Source organism: Meriones unguiculatus, chromosome 7 (genome assembly GCF_030254825.1).
Source record: "Meriones unguiculatus strain TT.TT164.6M chromosome 7, Bangor_MerUng_6.1, whole genome shotgun sequence".
Classification (NCBI taxonomy): Eukaryota; Metazoa; Chordata; class Mammalia; order Rodentia; family Muridae; genus Meriones; species Meriones unguiculatus.
The window spans coordinates 59,934,059-59,952,018 of NC_083355.1; the positions used below are offsets into that span (position 1 = coordinate 59,934,059).

A 17,960-nucleotide genomic window follows, 5' to 3' on the forward strand; every position below is an offset into this window, starting at 1 on the left:
AGCAAGAAGCTAACTCTAACTGATAATCTCTCTCAAAGGAAAATTAGTTCTCTCCAATGGAGTCTCACTGGGTATACAAATCACACTTAAGGGCAGACCCCATGCCCAGCAGCAAACAGCCAACACAAAGCAATGGTGTTTTTAGATTTTATCATAATGTTTTGTCTGGTCTTTTACTTATATATTATGGTTTCCAATTTGCGTGTGTGTCTATGCCTCTGCACATGAACTTCTCGTGCCCCCTCCCTGTTTGTCTGCTTTTATTTATCTGTTTGTTTTCTAAAAAGAAAGAAGGGGTGGAGTTGGATGGGTGGGGAGTTAGGGAGAATCTGGGAGACAATAGTGAGGAGAAATAATAATCAGAATATACTGCATGAAAAAAAACTATTTTCAATAAAAAGCCCAAATAAATAGATAAATACTATTTTTTTTTAATTTAAAAAAGTAATGTGTATTTGTATTTTGCCTGTATGTCTGTGTACCACCCATGTGCCTGATGCCCACAGAGGCCAGAAGGCGGCATAGGACCCCTGAACTGGAGTTCTAGATGATTATGAGGTACCATGTGGGTACTGGGAGCTGAATTTGGGTCTTCCGCAAGAGCAGCAAGTGCTTTTAACTGCTGAACCATCTTTCCAGACCCCTTAAATTAAAAAAAATAAAATAAAAATGAAAAATAAAAAACCCTGCACAGCCAGGAGTGGTGGTGCATGCCTGTAATCCCAGCACTACAAAGCGAGTCCAGGACAGACAAGGCTATACAGAGAGACCCTGCCTTGAAAATCCAAAATAATATTAAACAGTTCCTATACTGCAGGTACCATCGCGAGCAAAGGGTATATAAAAGTAAATAAGAGAGTCTGAATCAATGAGGAATATTTACCCTCTTGATGGACAAAGCAGAAAAAAAGATACTATCACACAGGGAGGGGAAAGATGGAATTAGAATGCAAAGAGAAGACCACATTGTTGGTCTTTCACCAAAATCTGAGCTGTGGAAAGGAAACACATGTCAAAGGGGTGCTGGTCTCAGGATGGGGACACAATCCGGTCATGATGGCGTCAGGGAAACCATACACTTCAATAACTAAGCAGGAATAACCACTTACTCTTGATCATAATGTCTTCAAAAGCCTGCCAACCCCTATGTACCTGAACACTCAGGGCCAAAGCCAGAAAATTCTGTAGTGTTTCCTCACTAATTACCTACTCCAGTATTAACAGTAACAATCCACACGTAGAGGGGCTCATGTTTGTAACACTAGCATGTGAAAGGCAGAACCAAGACTGCGGCTGGCTCAACATCAGACTGGACTATACAGAGAGTCCCAGACCAGGAAGGAGCTAGGTAACACAGCAACACTCTATTTGGGAAAAATAAAGAATTCAGTCAAGTAGAACAGTCAAAGACAAGACAGCTCAGGGTAAACGGGGCAGACCAATGCTCACAGCTGGCATCTTCACAAATCACATCAGTTACTAAAATGCCAAATAGAAGCACGAGTTTCTAAACTGCTCTTAGAAAAAGAAAACTGGGGCTGGGGACACACTGAGCAGTAGAGACACCGTGGTCTTGCAGAAGACCCCAGATCAGTTCCTGACACTGCCAACGGCTCACAACCACCCAGAACTCCAGCTCGGGGACACCAGGTGCCTATGGCCTCTACAGGCACCTGGACTCACATGCGTAGACACATACACATAACTAGACATCAAATAAGAGCTGCAGAGATGGGTCAGCAGTTTGGTGCGCATCCATAGGACCCAAATTTGGTTTCTAGCACCCCTGTCAGGCAGCTCACAACTTCCTGTAACTCCAACTCTAGGGTATCTCTTCTGGCCACTGTGGGCACCTAACATACAACACCTAGATACATGTACATTACATATATATATGAAAACAAAACCCCAATACTTACAATATAACCTGCATAGTCTTCATTTTCAACGAAGGAATCATGAAGCCAGATAAATTCTTCATGTTGTCGAACGACTGAAAATTCATTTTGTTTAAAATTTGGCAATGAACTCTGCAAAGACAGTGATTTTCTTGAATAAAAGTAAAATTATCCTCAGGCTTTGAAAAACAAATTACCAGGCACTTATATATTGTACTGCTACCACCACTTAAGATGTACACTATTGGCTGGTTGTGGTGGGCTCACTTGTAAGCAGTCAGGAGGCAGAGGCAGGCAGATCTGGGAGTTGAGGTGAGCCTGGTCTACACAGTGAGTTCCAGGACACTCAGAGCTACATGGGGAGACAGACATACACACAGAGGAGCCTGGAAATGAAATTTATGTCTAGGTTCTGTGTAATTCCTAAAACCATGAAATAAGTCACTTTTCCAGACTGATCTACACAGCCAGTTCCCAAACAGGCAGAACTACATACCATCTTAAAAAAAAAAAAAAAAAAGGCAAAACAGAAAGTAACTTTCCTAAACTTGTCTGTTAAAGTATCAGTCAATTAAGACTCTTTCCAATATATTTAAAATTTAAGCTCTAATCAACATATATGTAACAGCATTTCTAAAGGAACACAGAACAAAGTCCCACTTTACCTTTGTGTGAACAGTGAATTTGACTTTATCCCTTTCACTAAGAGCGTCTGAAATGTCCACTTGCAGAGCAGCATCACTTTGGAGATCTACATTTATTGCTTTAAGCTAAAAAAAAAAGAAAAAGAAAAGAAAAATACAGCATAAAGAAAAATTTCTTTATATTATGTGTACGTGTGTCTGAGTGTATGAATGTGTGCTGACGAGACCAAGGTCAGAAGAGGCAGTTATGGACTGCCACGAGGGTGCTAGAAACTCAACTAGGGTCTTCTATAAGAGCAGTAAGGATTCTTAACCAATGAGCCATCTTTCCAGTCCCTCTTTTGTTTTTTGTTTTTTTTTTTCAAGATGGTCCCTCTTTTTTTAAAGATAGTTTGGCATTAAACTTGTGATCCTCCTGCCTCTGCCTTCTGAGGGCTGAAATGAAAGGTATATCATTTATGTGTACTTTTATATAATTTCATTCTTCTTCTAACAATAAGACAACACAGTACCAAAACAGACCAGGCACCCACTGTCCTGTTGTCCAAGCACTCAGGAGACTGAGGCAGAATGGCTAATACAAGACCAGCTAGACCCCACCTTAACCTCCACCACCAAAAAATATAGGGAACCTTTTTCCTTTCTTGTTTTTTAACTCATGTCCAAGCCACCTTTAAATAAGTGTTGTGGCAGCCTGGCTAATGACTCCCGGAAGGTCCAGATCCCTGCAGTCTGTGAACAGGCCTTATGTGGCCAAAAGGACCCTGCAGATGTGATTCAATTAGAGTTTTTCAGATTCCATTACCCTGGCTTATCTAGGTGTACCTTAAATCTTCAAGGACAAACAACCTGGCATGGCGGTCGGTCCCTGAACTCTGAAGGCAGAAACAGGTGAAACTCTGACTCAAAACAAGAACTAGTCCTTGTTTTGAGGACAACTGAGAGAAGGCAGCGTGACTGAAAAGACCAGTAAGGGTTGCTGGCAGGCAGGAAAAATGGCTCTGTAGCAAAGACACCTGGATCTCAGGGCAATAATGCTGATTTCTAACATCTGTCCTCTAGAATTACGAGACTAAATTTTGTTCCTTCAACCCATTTGTGATCTGTTGCAACACCCCAAGCAAACTATGTTTTGGGATTAACTTTACATTTCTCTATTTTTGTGTGTGTGTGGAGGCATGTGCAAGCTGGGGTGGGTTGGCGCAGGGTATCAGGACTGACCCTTACACATGGTAAACAATTGCTCTCCCACCAAGCTACCTCCCCAGCTCATGTCCCCATTTGTTATGTCTTCAATTACTAGATTAGCATTTCCCAAACATAAATGACAAGAATCAACCCTGCACCAGGTATGCGGGTGCACATCTGTCATCCCACAGGCGGAAGGGTCAGCAGAAGTGAAACTTTACGACCAGCTAAGGTTATATAATGAGCAGTGGGCCAGCCTGAGCTACACACCAGAATCCTGTGTCAGAAAACAAAATTACTCCAGATTATTAAAAATATTTTTCTTCTACTTTCCCATCCTTCTATAGCAAATACAATGCCCTCCCCTTTATCAATAGCACACTGGGCTTTTCCTTGTTTGTTCTCTGAGGCAAGGTTTCACTTTACAGCCCAGGCTAACCTTGAAATCAAGGACTCCTGAGTAGTACGATTTATAGATTCGATGGAATTATAGGTACCCACCATCATGCCTAGCTAACATTTGTCTTTATCCGTGTTTTCCAATAGTCTTAGGTAACCCCAGTGAAAGGGTCATGTGACCCCCGCAAAGGGGTCACAGACCCAAAGGTTGAAAACTGGTGATTTTGTCCGTAATTCTAATTTTTTTTATTATTATCATTTTTACAATTTATTCAATTTGTATCCTGGCTGTGGCCCCCTCCCTGGTCTCCTTCAATCCCACCCTCCTCTCCCTATGCCCCTCCTGTAGTCCACTGATAGGGGAGGTCCTCCTCCCCTTCCATATGACCTATCAGATCTCATCAGGACTGGTTGCATTGTCTTCCTCTGCAGCCTGGGAAGGCTGCACCCCCCAGGGGGCGGTGATCAAAGATCCTGCCACTGAGTTCATGTCAGTGAAAATTTCTGCTCCCCTTACTAGGGACCCCACTTGGACACTGAGTCTATGGGCTACATTGAGCCGGGTTTTTAGGTCCCCTCCCATGTATTTTCCTTGGTTGGGGTATCATTTTCTTCAGGGCCCCTATAATTCTAATTTTTAGATACAATTTACATATAAAGTCTTAAAATTAATTTGAAATCTTAACAGACATCCATGTTGCAAAACTCCTAATTGAGGTAATGGAACATTTCCATCACTTCCCTTTGCATCGCTTTAAGAAACCTTACTTTGTCAGGCTTGGTGATTGTTCTAAAAGCATGTAGTCTTTGTTTAGATTAAAAACAAAACAAAACAAAAAAAAAACCCTGTCTTTTACTCGGGCTTGGTGGCACACACCAGTGATCCTAGCACTGGGGAAGCAGAGGCAGTGGATCTCTGAGTTCGAGGCCAGCCTAGTCTATAAAGTGAGCCCAGGACAGCCAGAGCTACAGAGAAACCCTGTCTCAAAAAAGAAACCTCACTTTTCTGCCTTTAGTTCTTCTGTGTGGCTTAGGCACATGTGGGGAGGTGCTTGTACTTTCTTTAGAGACAGAGTAGGTTAAACGTTTGTGCTGTTGTTCATAAGAAAGAGGACACAAAAATACAGCACCAAAATGAAGCAACAAAAATACAGTATCATTAAAAAAATGTACAGGCCAAGGAGGTGGCACACACCTTTAATTCCATAGCGCTGGAGGCAGAGCCAGGCACATCTCTGGGAATCTGAGGCCAGCCTGGTCTACACAGCTAGCTCAGTATCAAAAAAATATATAAAAATAAAAATTTAAAGATCCTGGGCTGGAGAGATGGCTTGGCCATTTAAGGGTACTTGCTGTTTTTCCAGAGGACAGGAATTTTATTTTTAGCTCCAACTCCAGAGGATCCAAGCCCTCTTCTGACTTTCAAAGGTACCTGCACTGCAGGCACTTGTATAAGCACACACACACTTAAAAATAAACCTTATGATAATGATGACAATGATGTTCATTTAAAGACCCTAAGCCAGGTGTGTGGTACACAGAAGTATCTCAGCTCTTGGGAGGTAGAGGTAGAGTCCTGACAATCACAAGTTCAAAGTCATCCTCATTTGTAAAGGAAGCTGAGGTTAACCTGTGCTCAAGACCCTGGCTCAGAGCAGCAGTGCATGCACGCATACGCATGCACGCATACGCACGCACATGCGCGTGCACACACAGATGCTGATCAGCTGCTGTCTGGTTAGTTCTCCATTTATACTACTTCGACAACAGACATTCGTAGGGTAGTAAGACGGCTCAGTGTGTAAAGGTGCTTGTTTGTTAAGCCCCATGACCCGAGTCTGCTCCCGGAGCCCACGTAGAGGAAAGAGAGTTGACTTCAACAGGCTGTCATACACATGTGCACACACATGACAAATAAATATTAAGAAATTAAATCAAGCTGGGCATGGTGGTGCACGCTAGTAATCCCAGTAATCTGGGAGGCAGAGGCAGGCAGATCTTTTTGAGTTCTAGGACAGCCTAGTGTACAAAGTTAGTCCAGGATATCCAGGGCTACACAGAGAAACCCTGTCTTGAAAAACAAAAATAAAGATAAAATAAAATAATTAAATCAGTTTCTTTTGCCAGGAAAGCATTAGCAAATGTACAGAGATGGATGAGGAAAGAGGTGTTGGGCCTGATAAGGTCTGCTGCATCTACCTGAGCCTGGCTCGAGTTTGGAGACCTGTCTTTAGTTTCTGATTTAAGAGGCACCACTTCCGGGCAAAAGTAATTCAGCATATCCGCCTTAAAATCAACCCTGCCTGGTGACTGTTACGTGGAGTTTTGTCGCTGGCCCACCTCTCCTTGCTATTCCCTGGGGCATCTGGGGAGGTTCGGGCCGTGGACACTCACCATCCTGCTCAGTCACGGAGGGCGTCCAGCTGGACTGGCCACCCTCCTCTCAGCTCCACCTGCTGGGTACTGACCCAGCAAAGAAGGGAAAGTAACAATTACTGTAATCTTCTGCTTTGCCTTCTGCAACCTGGTCCTTGTAGACCCACCACTATAATCTCATTACGCGAGATACTATTCCCGTGTTCAAAAGCTTCCACTTGGAAACCAATGTTCCTACAGCAACCCACCAGGCACTCTAACATCTCACCTAACATGTGTCTAACGCTCCCTAGATCACTGCCATCCGCCATGTGTCCCTGTCATCTCAAGAACACACAAGCAAGCTGCCACTTCAGGATCCTTCCCACCGCACAGCAATGGAACCCAATGCTTGGTATTCTAAGTAAAACATTAAGAATGAATGTATATACGTTGGTATGTATGTGTGTATGTATGTACCACATATGCATGCTGCAAGGATGCTCCAGAGATTGGAATTATTTCTTAAGGTTGGTATAGTGACTCATACCTAGAATCCTAGCCAACAGGAGAAAGGTGTTGAGTTTGAGGCTAGTCTGGGCTATACGGTAACAGCCTGTCAAAAAATAAAACTACAGGGCTGGAGAGATGGCTCAGAGGTTAAGAGTATTGGCTGCTCTTCTAGAGGTCCTGAGTTCAATTTCAAGCAACCACATGGTGGCTCACAACCATCTATAATGAGATCTCTTCTGGCCTGCAGGTGTGTACTCATGCAGAACACTGCATACATAATAAACAAACAAACAAACAAATAAATCTTAATAAAATAAAATTAAGATGACCATAGTGGACATGCCTTTAATCCCAGCACCCCAAAGGCAGAGGCAGATAGATCTCTGAGTTAGAAGCAGCCTGATCTACATATTGAGTTTCAAGCCAGGCTGGGCTACACAGTGGGACACTGTCTCAAAAACAAAGTTATTTTTATTTAACAGGGGAGAGGGAACTAAATCCATGAGTAAGACTGCTGAATGTTCCATAATCAAAATTTTCATTCTTAGGCTTACAAGATGGCTTCATGGATTCAAAAGCTCAGCACCAAGCCTATGACCGAGTTCTATTCCGGGAGGACAGAATCAACTCCAGCAAGTTGTTCCCAGACGCCACTACTACCATCTCATGTACACACACACGCACCCATGCGCACATAGACACACAACGGAAATATTTTTTAAATGTATTTTTTTACTACACATTTATTTATTTGTGCGCACACACACCATACAGTTCTCTCTTACCATGTTAGTCCTGGACTGAATTCAGGTCGTAAGGCTTTACTTGCTGAGCCATACTGTCAAGCCCTTCAATTGTCTTACACATTCTGGCTAAAGAGATGGCTGAGCAGTTAGGAGCACTTGCTGTTCTTGGACCCAGGTCAGCTTTCTTTACCTACACGGCTGCTTACAACTGTCCTTAACTCCAGTTCCAGGGGATCTGCCTCTCTTTTCTTCTGCAGGTACCAGGCATGAACAAATACATACATACACTTACATGCATGCAGGCAAAACACTTATTCATACACATTAAATAAAAATGTAAGTCTGTCAGCCTGGCGGTGGTGGTGCAGGCCTTTAATCCCAGCACTCGGGAGGAATAGGCAGGCGGATCTCTAGGAGTTTGAGGCCAGCCTGGTGTACAAAGCTGGTTCTAGGAGAGCCACAGCCACACAAAGAAACCTTGTCCTGAAAATATAAAAGTGTATAAATAAAAGCAAATCTTTAAAAAATTAAATTAAGGGCTGGAGACATGGTTCAGCATTTAAGAGCACTGGCTGCTCTTCCAGAGCTCTTTAGCCCCAGCAACCACATGGCAGCTCACAACCATCTATAATGGGATCTGATATTCTTTTCTAGCATGCAGCCATACACACAGACAGAGCGCCCACATACATAAATAAATAAATCTTAAAAAAATAAAAAAAAAGCCAGTTGCTCGTGACACACGCCTTTAATTCCAGCACGATCCCTGTGAATCCAGCCTGGTCTACAGAGTGAGTTCCAGGACAGTCAGGACTATACAGAAAAATCAAAAATTAATTAATTAAGTGGAGTGTGATGGTACATGCCTTTAAATCCAGCACAAAGGAGGTGGATCTCTATAAGTTTGAGGCCAGCCTGGTCTACACGGCAAGTTCCTGGCCAGCCAAAGCTACATGGTGAGACCCTGTCTCAAAAAACCAAAATAAATAAATAGAGTAGAAATCGCCTTGTACGTGAAAGGAGAAGGGAAGGCTAGCTGGGAAGAAGAAGGGGGACCATGGAGCGAGTACGGGTACAAGAGAGGGTGATAAATGTTGTATATGTTGAAAATACAAAATTTACATATCAAAAGTTATAATGTGGGCGGAGAGATGGCTCAGTGGGTAGAGGCGCTTGCCACCAATGTGATGATCTACATGGTAGAAAGAGAAAACTGGCTTCTGCAAGTTATTTTCTATCTCCACTGAACACGTGACATGAGTGTGCCCTTTTCCTCCCTTACACACAAAACAAATACATGTAATCTTCTTTTTAAAAATGCCATAATGAAACCTATTATATATGCTAATAAACCCCTATTTTTTTCATGTATTTTGTGCATCAATCTAACCATAATTTCCCTATTATACTACATTTATGTAGCTGAGGCTATAATTTTTACTAACCAGATCAAGTTGCCAGCATTTGTTGGTATAAGTAAGCATCACAATTATTCCAAGTTGAGTTTCACCCAAAACCATGCACAGAGCAGTCTAGAATGTGTGCTAATTTCAGTTATGTATGTTTTAGCTTTCACAAAAATTAAGTGCTTTTAAAGCAAGTAAAAACAGGGGTTAGAGACATGTCTCAGTAGTTAAGAACAGTCACTGCTCTTACAAAGGATCCAAGTCCAGTTCTCAGCACACAGATCGGGAGACTCACAGATTACAGTCCTCGTACAGCCACATGCACTCATCCCTACAGTAAGACACACACAAACATGGAAGTAAAACAAAATCAGTCTCGCCTGGTACTCACTGCCGTGTCCACCCCTGGACTTCTTCAGTCTTGACTCTTAAACCTCAGCTGCTGTGTTCCAATTTTCTATGAACTGCTTTCTTTTCTGAAAGGAAGCATCAAGCACTCTCCACCTTAAGAGTGAGCTACAACCCTGTTCGAGTGTGAACACACCTATTTTCTAGCTTAATAAAACCCCTTAGCACTCCCTAGTGCCTGCAGCCTTTGCCATTATGTCTTTTGTCTTCCAGTCATAACGACCTTTGCAACCTCTGCCTCAGTAAGATCAAGCAATCCAAGGAGAACCAAACTACCCACACGTACTATCCTTTCTGCCAGACTACAAAATTCCAGGTCAATATTCAGGAGTTAGCCTATTTTGGTGACAACAAAAAGTTTAAGAGCCCAAACCCTGCAGCTCAACAGTGTGTGTCTAACTACAGCGCCTACTACCTGCATATGACTGTAACCAGTTGTTTAATCTTTCTAAATCTGTGTAAATACTGTACAGGCACACAAATAATACAAATATTTGTGCCAGGTCCAAAGAAATTGTGTGTGAGGAACACCCTACAGCATTGAAATGCATACGCAAAATAGACAAAGTGCTTCCTGAAAGACAAGCAGACAATGTTTGTATGGGGTGAGAGAGGTATGGACTAACCGGCCAGAAAGAGTTGTCAACAGGGATAAACATAGCATAAAATGTTTGGACCGTACTCCAAAAGAAATGGGGTATAAGAAAAACTGTTAGCAAGTGAAATGATTTAATAATTTAAATTATCAAACTGTAAGGAAACAATAAGGGTGAATGGAAAACAGAAGGATGAAAGACCAGTAACAAGTATTGCTACAATCCAGAAAAACATCAAAGCTATGGATAAGAAAAGTAGGGCAGGGCCAATGAGATGCCTCAGTGGATGAAGGCACTTGCCACTTGTCAGCTTAACACAAATTAGGAGTCACTGGAGAAGAGCACACTTCACCCGAGGAACTGATGCTATCAGACTAGCCCACTATAGGTGGCGCCATTCCTATTCAGATGAGCCTAGACTGTGTAGGTAAAGCAACCGAGCAAGCCCGTAAGCAGCATTTCTCCGTGTTCCTGCCTTGACCTACCCTGGCTTCCCTCACTGATGGGTTTTATTTATTTATTTTAAATATATACATATATATGTATATATGTATATATATAATTTATTTATTTATTATGTATACAATATTCTATCTGCATATACACTTGCATGCCAGAAGAAGACACTAGATCTTATTATAGATGGTTGTGAGCCACCATGTGGCTGGGAATTGAACTCATGACCTCTGGAAGAGCAGGCAGTGCTCTTAACCTCTGAGCCATCTCTCCAGCCTGGGTTTTATAACCTGTAAGCCAAATAAAGCCTTTCCTTCCCAAACTAACGACCTATCTCTGGAACCGGTGGAAAGGTGGAAAGAACAAATGCCATGAAGTTGTCCTCTGACCTCCACACTTCCAGTAACAATAAAAGTTTTAAGTTTTCTTAAAAGGTAGAGCAAATATTTCCATAGTGACATTAAGGTGGGCTCAGTGACTGTTCTGAGGACGTATGTATGATTTGGAGTTCTTGGCACAACTGGAAAATGATAATGATAGCACTAAGACAAGGAATGCAGAGAAGGGGCAAGACTGGGAGTCCAGAAGATTCTCTCTCTCTCTCTTTCTGGGTGGTTGTGGGTGGGGAAGCTTTGAGACAGGGTTTCTCTGTGTAGTTCTGGCTGTCCTGGAACTCACTCCGACTCCGTAGACCAGGCTGGCCACGAACTCAAAGGTTCAACTGCCTTTGCCTCTCAAGTGCTGGGATTAAAGGCGAGCCCCACTGCCCAACTCTAATGTTGTTTTTTGAAAAACAGCATGCCATTTAGAATTGAAACCACATGCTAAGAGAAATAGGCCATCACTCTGGTATGCACTGCACATCAAAACAAAGTGCATCCAGTTCAAAGGACTCATGTGCTTACTAAATGTTACTGTCCTTTACTTCTCTGTGTGTGGCTTCTGAAGAGGCGGGGCTGAAGAAAACAAAGCTTAGACAACAGCTTCCCATACTGTTCTGCTTTTTTGCCTTTTGGGGGGAAGAGAGCATGGTGAGATAGTGTCTCACACTCTAGCCCAGCCAACCCTCTGCCTCACTTCTCCCGAAAGCACGGACTACAGGTGTGCACTCTGACATCCAGCCACTACTATTTTAAGCCTTCTTTTTAGATGCCGAAAACATTTTCTTCTTGTCATCAAAGCCTTTCCTGATAAAAATACCAGGATGAAAACCTAGTCTGCTTTAAACTATCTACTTTAAAATACTGGCTGTAGTTTTACCTACTTGTTGCTCTAGATGCCTGTGTTATTTCTGAATCTTTCATGTCTCTTTTTGCAACACAGATCAAATATTCACTTTATACTTTTCACTCAGACTCCTTTTCAAAAGCTGGATGTGGGTAGTCTCAGTACTTGGGAGGGGGAGGCAGAAAAACTAGGATTTGGGGGCTACATAGGGAAACCTATCTGAAAAACAAAAGAGGGCTGGAAGAGGAAAAAGGCTAATGCAATGGATAAAGGAGACGGACAACTTGAGTTCCTACATGATGGGAGGAGAGAACCAACTCCCACTAGTTGTCCTTTGACCTCACAGGTGTATCTCCCACACAAAATAAATAAATACAATTAAAGGAGAGAAAAAAAAGGTTTCCTTTTTTATAGGCTGAGCAAAATGATCTAAAGCAGGAAAGTTCTTAATCTTCCTAATGCTGCAACTCTTTAATACAGTTCTTCACATTGCGGTGACCCCCAACCATAAAACTATTTTTGTTGCTACTCCAATCACTGTAATTTTGCTACTGTTGTGCATTGTAAGTATCTAGTTTTCCGATGGTCTTGGGCAAACCCTGTGAAAGGGTCCTTAGATTTTCCCCAAGAGGTGGAGAACTACTGATCTAAAGTCTGAACAAGAACCACAATGCCTTAATATCTAACTACTGGAATCTATTTCTAACAGGACAGGCGACACATGGAAATTTAGACAGGCCAGACATTTCTGTTTCTAAACTGAGGGACGAGCAGACTAACTGTCCAACAGCAATCAAACTTGAGTGAACGAGAGAAACGCCTGGGGGTGCTGGGCACCAGAGAGACAGGTCAATGGGCAAACTGTGCTGCACAGGATGGCTGACCCAAGCTCACGCCCAGGCCCACAGACTGGACAGAACCCACTCCTGAAGGCTGGCTTCTCTGCACACATAATAAAAATTAAAAATCTTAAAACAGGCTGGAAGGATGGCTGAGTGGTTAAGAGTGTCTGTTGCTCTTTCAGAGGACCCACTTTGACTTCTACCACTCACACTGGGCAGTTCACAACTGGCTGCTAACTCCAGCTTAGGGGGATTGTTAGGGCAAGAATCCTAAAATGTTTGTTTTCTTTTTCATACACCCCAAGAGACTCTGGTTTGGATAGACTTTTTTGAGGTAGGGTTTTGCTTTGTAGCCCAGGTTGGCCTTGAACTGGTCCTCCTCCTGTCAATTTTTGGAGTGCCATGGGAACGCACTACCACATCCAGGGCACGGGCGACTCTGATGCAAGTCTTGTCTTGTGCAAGGGTTGTGGCCTAGGCTGCCCTAGCACTCTCTGGTAACATCCACCTTAGAACTCAAGGCAATCCTCCTGTCAAATGCTGGGACTGCATGCACTACCACAACCAACCACAAGTATTTCAAGACTAGTTGGAGAAATATGTCTTAGCTGTCAGGAACAAGATACAAAATCCAGCTCTTACTGTTGTGTGACCCCAAACTACTAAAGTTCTTCAGAAGTCTTTGATTGCTCAGCTATAAAGGGGTACACACAGAGGAGCCAGCATGATGGCTCAGCAGGTAAAGACACCTGCCACCAAGCCCAATGACCTGAGTTTGCTCCCAGGGCCCACATTGTCCTCTGACCTCCGTGTTTGCCATAGCGTATGTGCCCCTTTATATATACACTCACTCTACTTCAAGACAGCGTTTCTCTGTGTAGCCTTGGCTGTCCTAGAACACACTTGGTAGACCATGCTAGCCTCCACCTGCCTTTGCCTCCCAGATGCTGAGACTAAAAGTGTGTGCCACCAGGGCTGGAGAGATGACTCGGAGGTTAAGAGCACTGGCTGCTCTTCCAAAGGTCCGGAGTTCAATTCCCAGCAACCCACCACATGGTGGCTCACAACCATCTATAATGAGATCTGGTGCCTTCTTATGGCATGCAGGTTATGTGCAGACAGAACATTGTATATATAATAAATAAATAAATCTTAAAAAAAAAGTGTGTGCCACCACTCCGGCCACACACACTCACTATACATAAATAAACGTGAGAGAGAAAAACCAGGCTTCAGATGCTGACCAAAGGTTTGCACGGAGCTTTATTTGTCCAGTCATAACTGCCGACTCGGCAGTTCCACAGCACCAAAATAAGAACAAGCTGGACAGGTGTTCACAGCTATCAGTACGGAGATTTAGGCTTTTTAAAAATACGAACATTTTCCTTTTTTGTGCACGGGACATGCATACCGCAGAACACGTGTGGAAGCCAATAAGTGGGCAACTTGTGAGAACTGCTTTTTTCTTTTCTGTCATCTGCATCCCAGGGAGCTCAGGTCCTCAGCCTTAGTAGAGCCGTCCTGCAGTCTAACTCCCTTAGGGGAGGGGCGATCGGGCTCAGCCACTTAGATGTGTGGGCGAGTCCTGCCGCTGAGCCACACCTCCAGCCTGTTTAGTCTGTGCATTTGTTTTCCCACTCTCACACGAGAATCCTCATCTAGGGTATTATTCCTCCTTGGAACCCCTGCTACTCTCCAGAGTCTTTCTTACTTTTCCTTAATAAATCAACATTTGCCCTACGAAAAATAAGTAAATAAAATTGTTTCGCTTACAACATTCCACAGTAACCCCTGGTCAGCTGTCCTCTTTGCTTCCTCTCGCTCTAATTTTGTGACACATGAAAAGTTCTCAGACATATCACTTAAGTACTTTCAGTTCTGTAAACAAATTTTATGAAGGCCAAAAGCCACCAAAACAAATTATGCATTAGAAAACATTCCATCTTTTATGTCATTAATGTAAAAAATATTAACACTTGATGAGCAAATCCTGTTCACTTTTTATGGTAGACTACAAAAGACAGGGTTTTATTTTGTTTTGGTTCCGTTTTTGGAGATAGGGTTTCTCTGTATAGCCTTGGCTATCCTGGACTCTCTTTGTAGAGCAGGCTGGCCTCAAACTCACAGAGATCCACCTGCCTCTGCCTCCTGAGTGCTGGGATCACAGGTGTACACCACTGTCCAGACAAAAGACAGTTTTTTAATCTAAACAAAGAAGACTACATGCTTTCAGAACAATCAGTTTAAGTGAACTAAGACTAATCTCATTTCATCAATAACTACTTGTGTCTCCTATTTTATTTTATTTCCAATACCAAGGACTGAGGCCAAGGTCTTACCCATGATAGGGGAGTACACGCATCACATTTACAACCCCAGTCCTTCTCCTTTAAATCAAAAATACACCAGCCAGTGGCACATGCCTTTAATCTTTGTACTGGGAAGGCAGAGGCAAGGAAATATCTCTGAATTCCAGCCCAGCCATAGCTACGAAGTGAGACCTTGTCTCACAACATCAAATAAAACAAAACATAAAATACAGTTAGTAAATTCTAATTTATCCAAAATTCTGTCTTATCCAAAAATTACATATATATTTACACATAAACATTGTAGTTAACTAGAAGTTTTTAAAACCAGAAATCACATGCTTGTATATAAACTAAGGGGTTTAGTTTATCACTTACAAAAGCATCCGGTTGCTACACTCAAGTCCCCGTTGGTGAGTCTTTTCAAGTCTCCTTACAGAAACTCACATCCCATGCTCTTGGGTGTGTCTGTTTTTCTGAGAGAGTGGTTCTTTCTCAACCCTAACGCTTAAGCATGTATTAAAATATCTTTACTAAACCCCAGCCTTTAGCCAGCAAGATGGCTCAATATGTAAAGTGCTTTCTGTGCAAGCCTAACAACTTGAGTTTAATCCCAGAACCCAGGAGAGGGCTGACTCTTCAAGGTTGTTCTCTGCAATGGAATGCATGTCTGACATGAAAGCGGAACGGGGACTTCTGGAGGAAAAAAAGGGATCCACAGTAGCATGTGTCCCTCTGTGGGTTTTTAAAACTGCTTCAGGAGCTGGTGAGGTGACTTCAGCATGGAGACCTGAGCTCAGCTCCCACAGACTGCTCCCAGCCACCTGTAACCCCAGTGTCACGGGATCTGACACCTTCTGGCTTCTACAAGCACTTATACACAGATGCACCTACCCACACACAGACATAGAATTTAAAATGAACCCTTAAAGTCCTCTCTAGGTAGCCCTTGCTGACTTGGAATTGGCTATGACTCTAATTCAGAGATCCACCTGCCTCTGCCCTCTAGCTTGCTGGGAACAAAAAACAAAGAGCCACCTCCACCAGCTCACCAACACCTCATCTCTCAACAACAATATCCTGCATTGTTTGTCATCTATCCCAAACCCACCAACACCTGTATCTCTCACTGTATACAGGATGGATAAGTAAAAGCAAAATGGAAAATAAAAGTAAAAATTAGGCTGGGTGGCATGCACCTGTAATCCACACTTAAAAGACAGAGGCAGGAAAAATGCCTTAAGTCCCAGGCCAAACCTAGCTACATGGAAACTTGTCAAAAAGAAAAAGAAAGGAAAGAATGGAAAAAGAAAGAAGCCTAAAAAACTAAAAAGTGATCTGTTAAATGGCAAAACTGAAACTTAGGCACTACATGCATTGCTACCCTTCACTAAAAGACACATGGAGCGCTGGGAGGGAGAAATCAGAGCTTTTACACAAGGGGCAGGGCTGGGGGAGGGGGTGGTCAAAGGATACAAACTTTCAGTTTCAAGTTCTGGATACTTAATGTAAAGCATAGTGATTAATAGTAATATATACTTGAAACTTGCTTAGAGCAGACCAAGTGTTCTCATCGAAAAGAAACTGAAGGTACCTAGGTGACAATGATAATCATTTCACAACCTCTACAAGCATCAAAATATCACAGTGTGCATCTTAATTATATACATTATAATTTTACAAGTCAAACTTCAATAGAGTTAGAGATGGGAAACAATCCCCAGAGAACCCTGAAAAAGATGGGGGTTGAAGGCTAGACTAGAAAAAGTAGATACTGTGGGCTACCAGTTCTTTGCAAAATCTGGTAGCTCACAACTGAGATTTGCTGATTGAAAAAAAAAAAATTACTACAAAAGAGTAAATTTAGACTAAATCTGTATCATTCAGCAGAGGAAAGCACCACGGGGTTCCAGAAAGCCACAGAAAGAAGATTCTGACGGCACCACCGGGAAGGTCTGAGAACGGGTTTCCCGGCCCAGGGTGTCAAAGATGGGGGCGTTGCAACCCGGCCTCCACCTTGGCCACCCCACCTGCAGCCTGGCCTGGGCAGAGCAGGCTCGGCCCGGAGCTGGACCGCCCGCCCGAGGCGAGAAAGCTGCCGCGGACCCCGCGGACCCGAGAGGCGCCGACGCCGGGGAAGGTAGGGCTGCAGCAGGGCGGGGCGCGCGCCGCGGGGGTCGGGAGGGCGCGGCCGGGACCCCTCCTCAGGCCGCGGCGGGGAAGGGACCGAGGGTGCTCGGCGACGGGAGACACGACTTACTCCGCGGTCTTCCTCCGAGAGGAAGTCGGGGCCGTCATCCAGGCCTTCCTGCGGAGTCGGCGGGCCGGGCACACCAAGGGCGAGGGAGGGGAGGGGGGACACAAAGAGAGACATTAGCGCCCGGTCCGCGCCGTCCCCGCGCCCGCCGCCCCCACCGCGCGCCCCGAGTTCGGCGCCGCCGTGAACACCCACCATCATGGCTGCTCCGAGTCCAGGGCTCGCGCAGACGCACTGGCGAGGCCGCGGACCCAGGCGGCCGCGCGGGTGGGGCTGAGGGCGGGGCCGAGCGCCAGCCCCGCCCCCTGCCCGCGCGCAGCCCTGGGGGTGGGGACGGGGAGGGCAGTCCCTGAGGAGGAAAGGAGCCTTTGCCTCAGGTGATGGGGAGGGTGGGCTCGGCGCAGCAGTCGCCGCTCCCAGCCCGCTTCCCTGGCCCGGAGGCCCCCGAAAGCTGTGCAGGCGGCCCCCAGGAAGCCACGGTAAATATTCTTGTCTTTGTCTTGAGTACGTGATGATTAGTCACCATTAATAAATACCACATTGCCTGTGGAAGAAGTTTCAGGAACCCAGAGCTTCGCACAGTAAGCGGACAGGGGCTGTCATCAAGCTTTTACTGCTGCGGAAGTAATAAAGACCTGTTTGCAGTGCTAATGACTGAGCGCTATAAAAACGAGCTGTTCTCGTTACTAGAGAATTCCCTGCCGGAGCTAACTGTC

The 17,960-nt window shown here is 44.2% G+C and overlaps 1 protein-coding gene across 1 annotated transcript in view; it reads right to left on the bottom strand.

The window, feature by feature from the left end:
• The window catches only part of Snx6 (sorting nexin 6), a 46,800-nt gene extending 29,290 nt beyond the window's left edge, over positions 1-17,510 (bottom strand). The window contains exons 1-4 of the mRNA XM_021655232.2: positions 17,440-17,510; positions 17,248-17,295; positions 2,564-2,668; positions 1,920-2,030 (exon numbers count right to left, since the gene is read on the bottom strand). Coding sequence (XP_021510907.1) covers positions 1,920-2,030; positions 2,564-2,668; positions 17,248-17,295; positions 17,440-17,445 — 270 coding nt within the window. The 5' untranslated portion in view covers positions 17,446-17,510. The remainder of the gene's footprint in view (positions 1-1,919; positions 2,031-2,563; positions 2,669-17,247; positions 17,296-17,439) is intronic.
• Between the last annotated feature and the right edge of the window lie 450 nt (positions 17,511-17,960).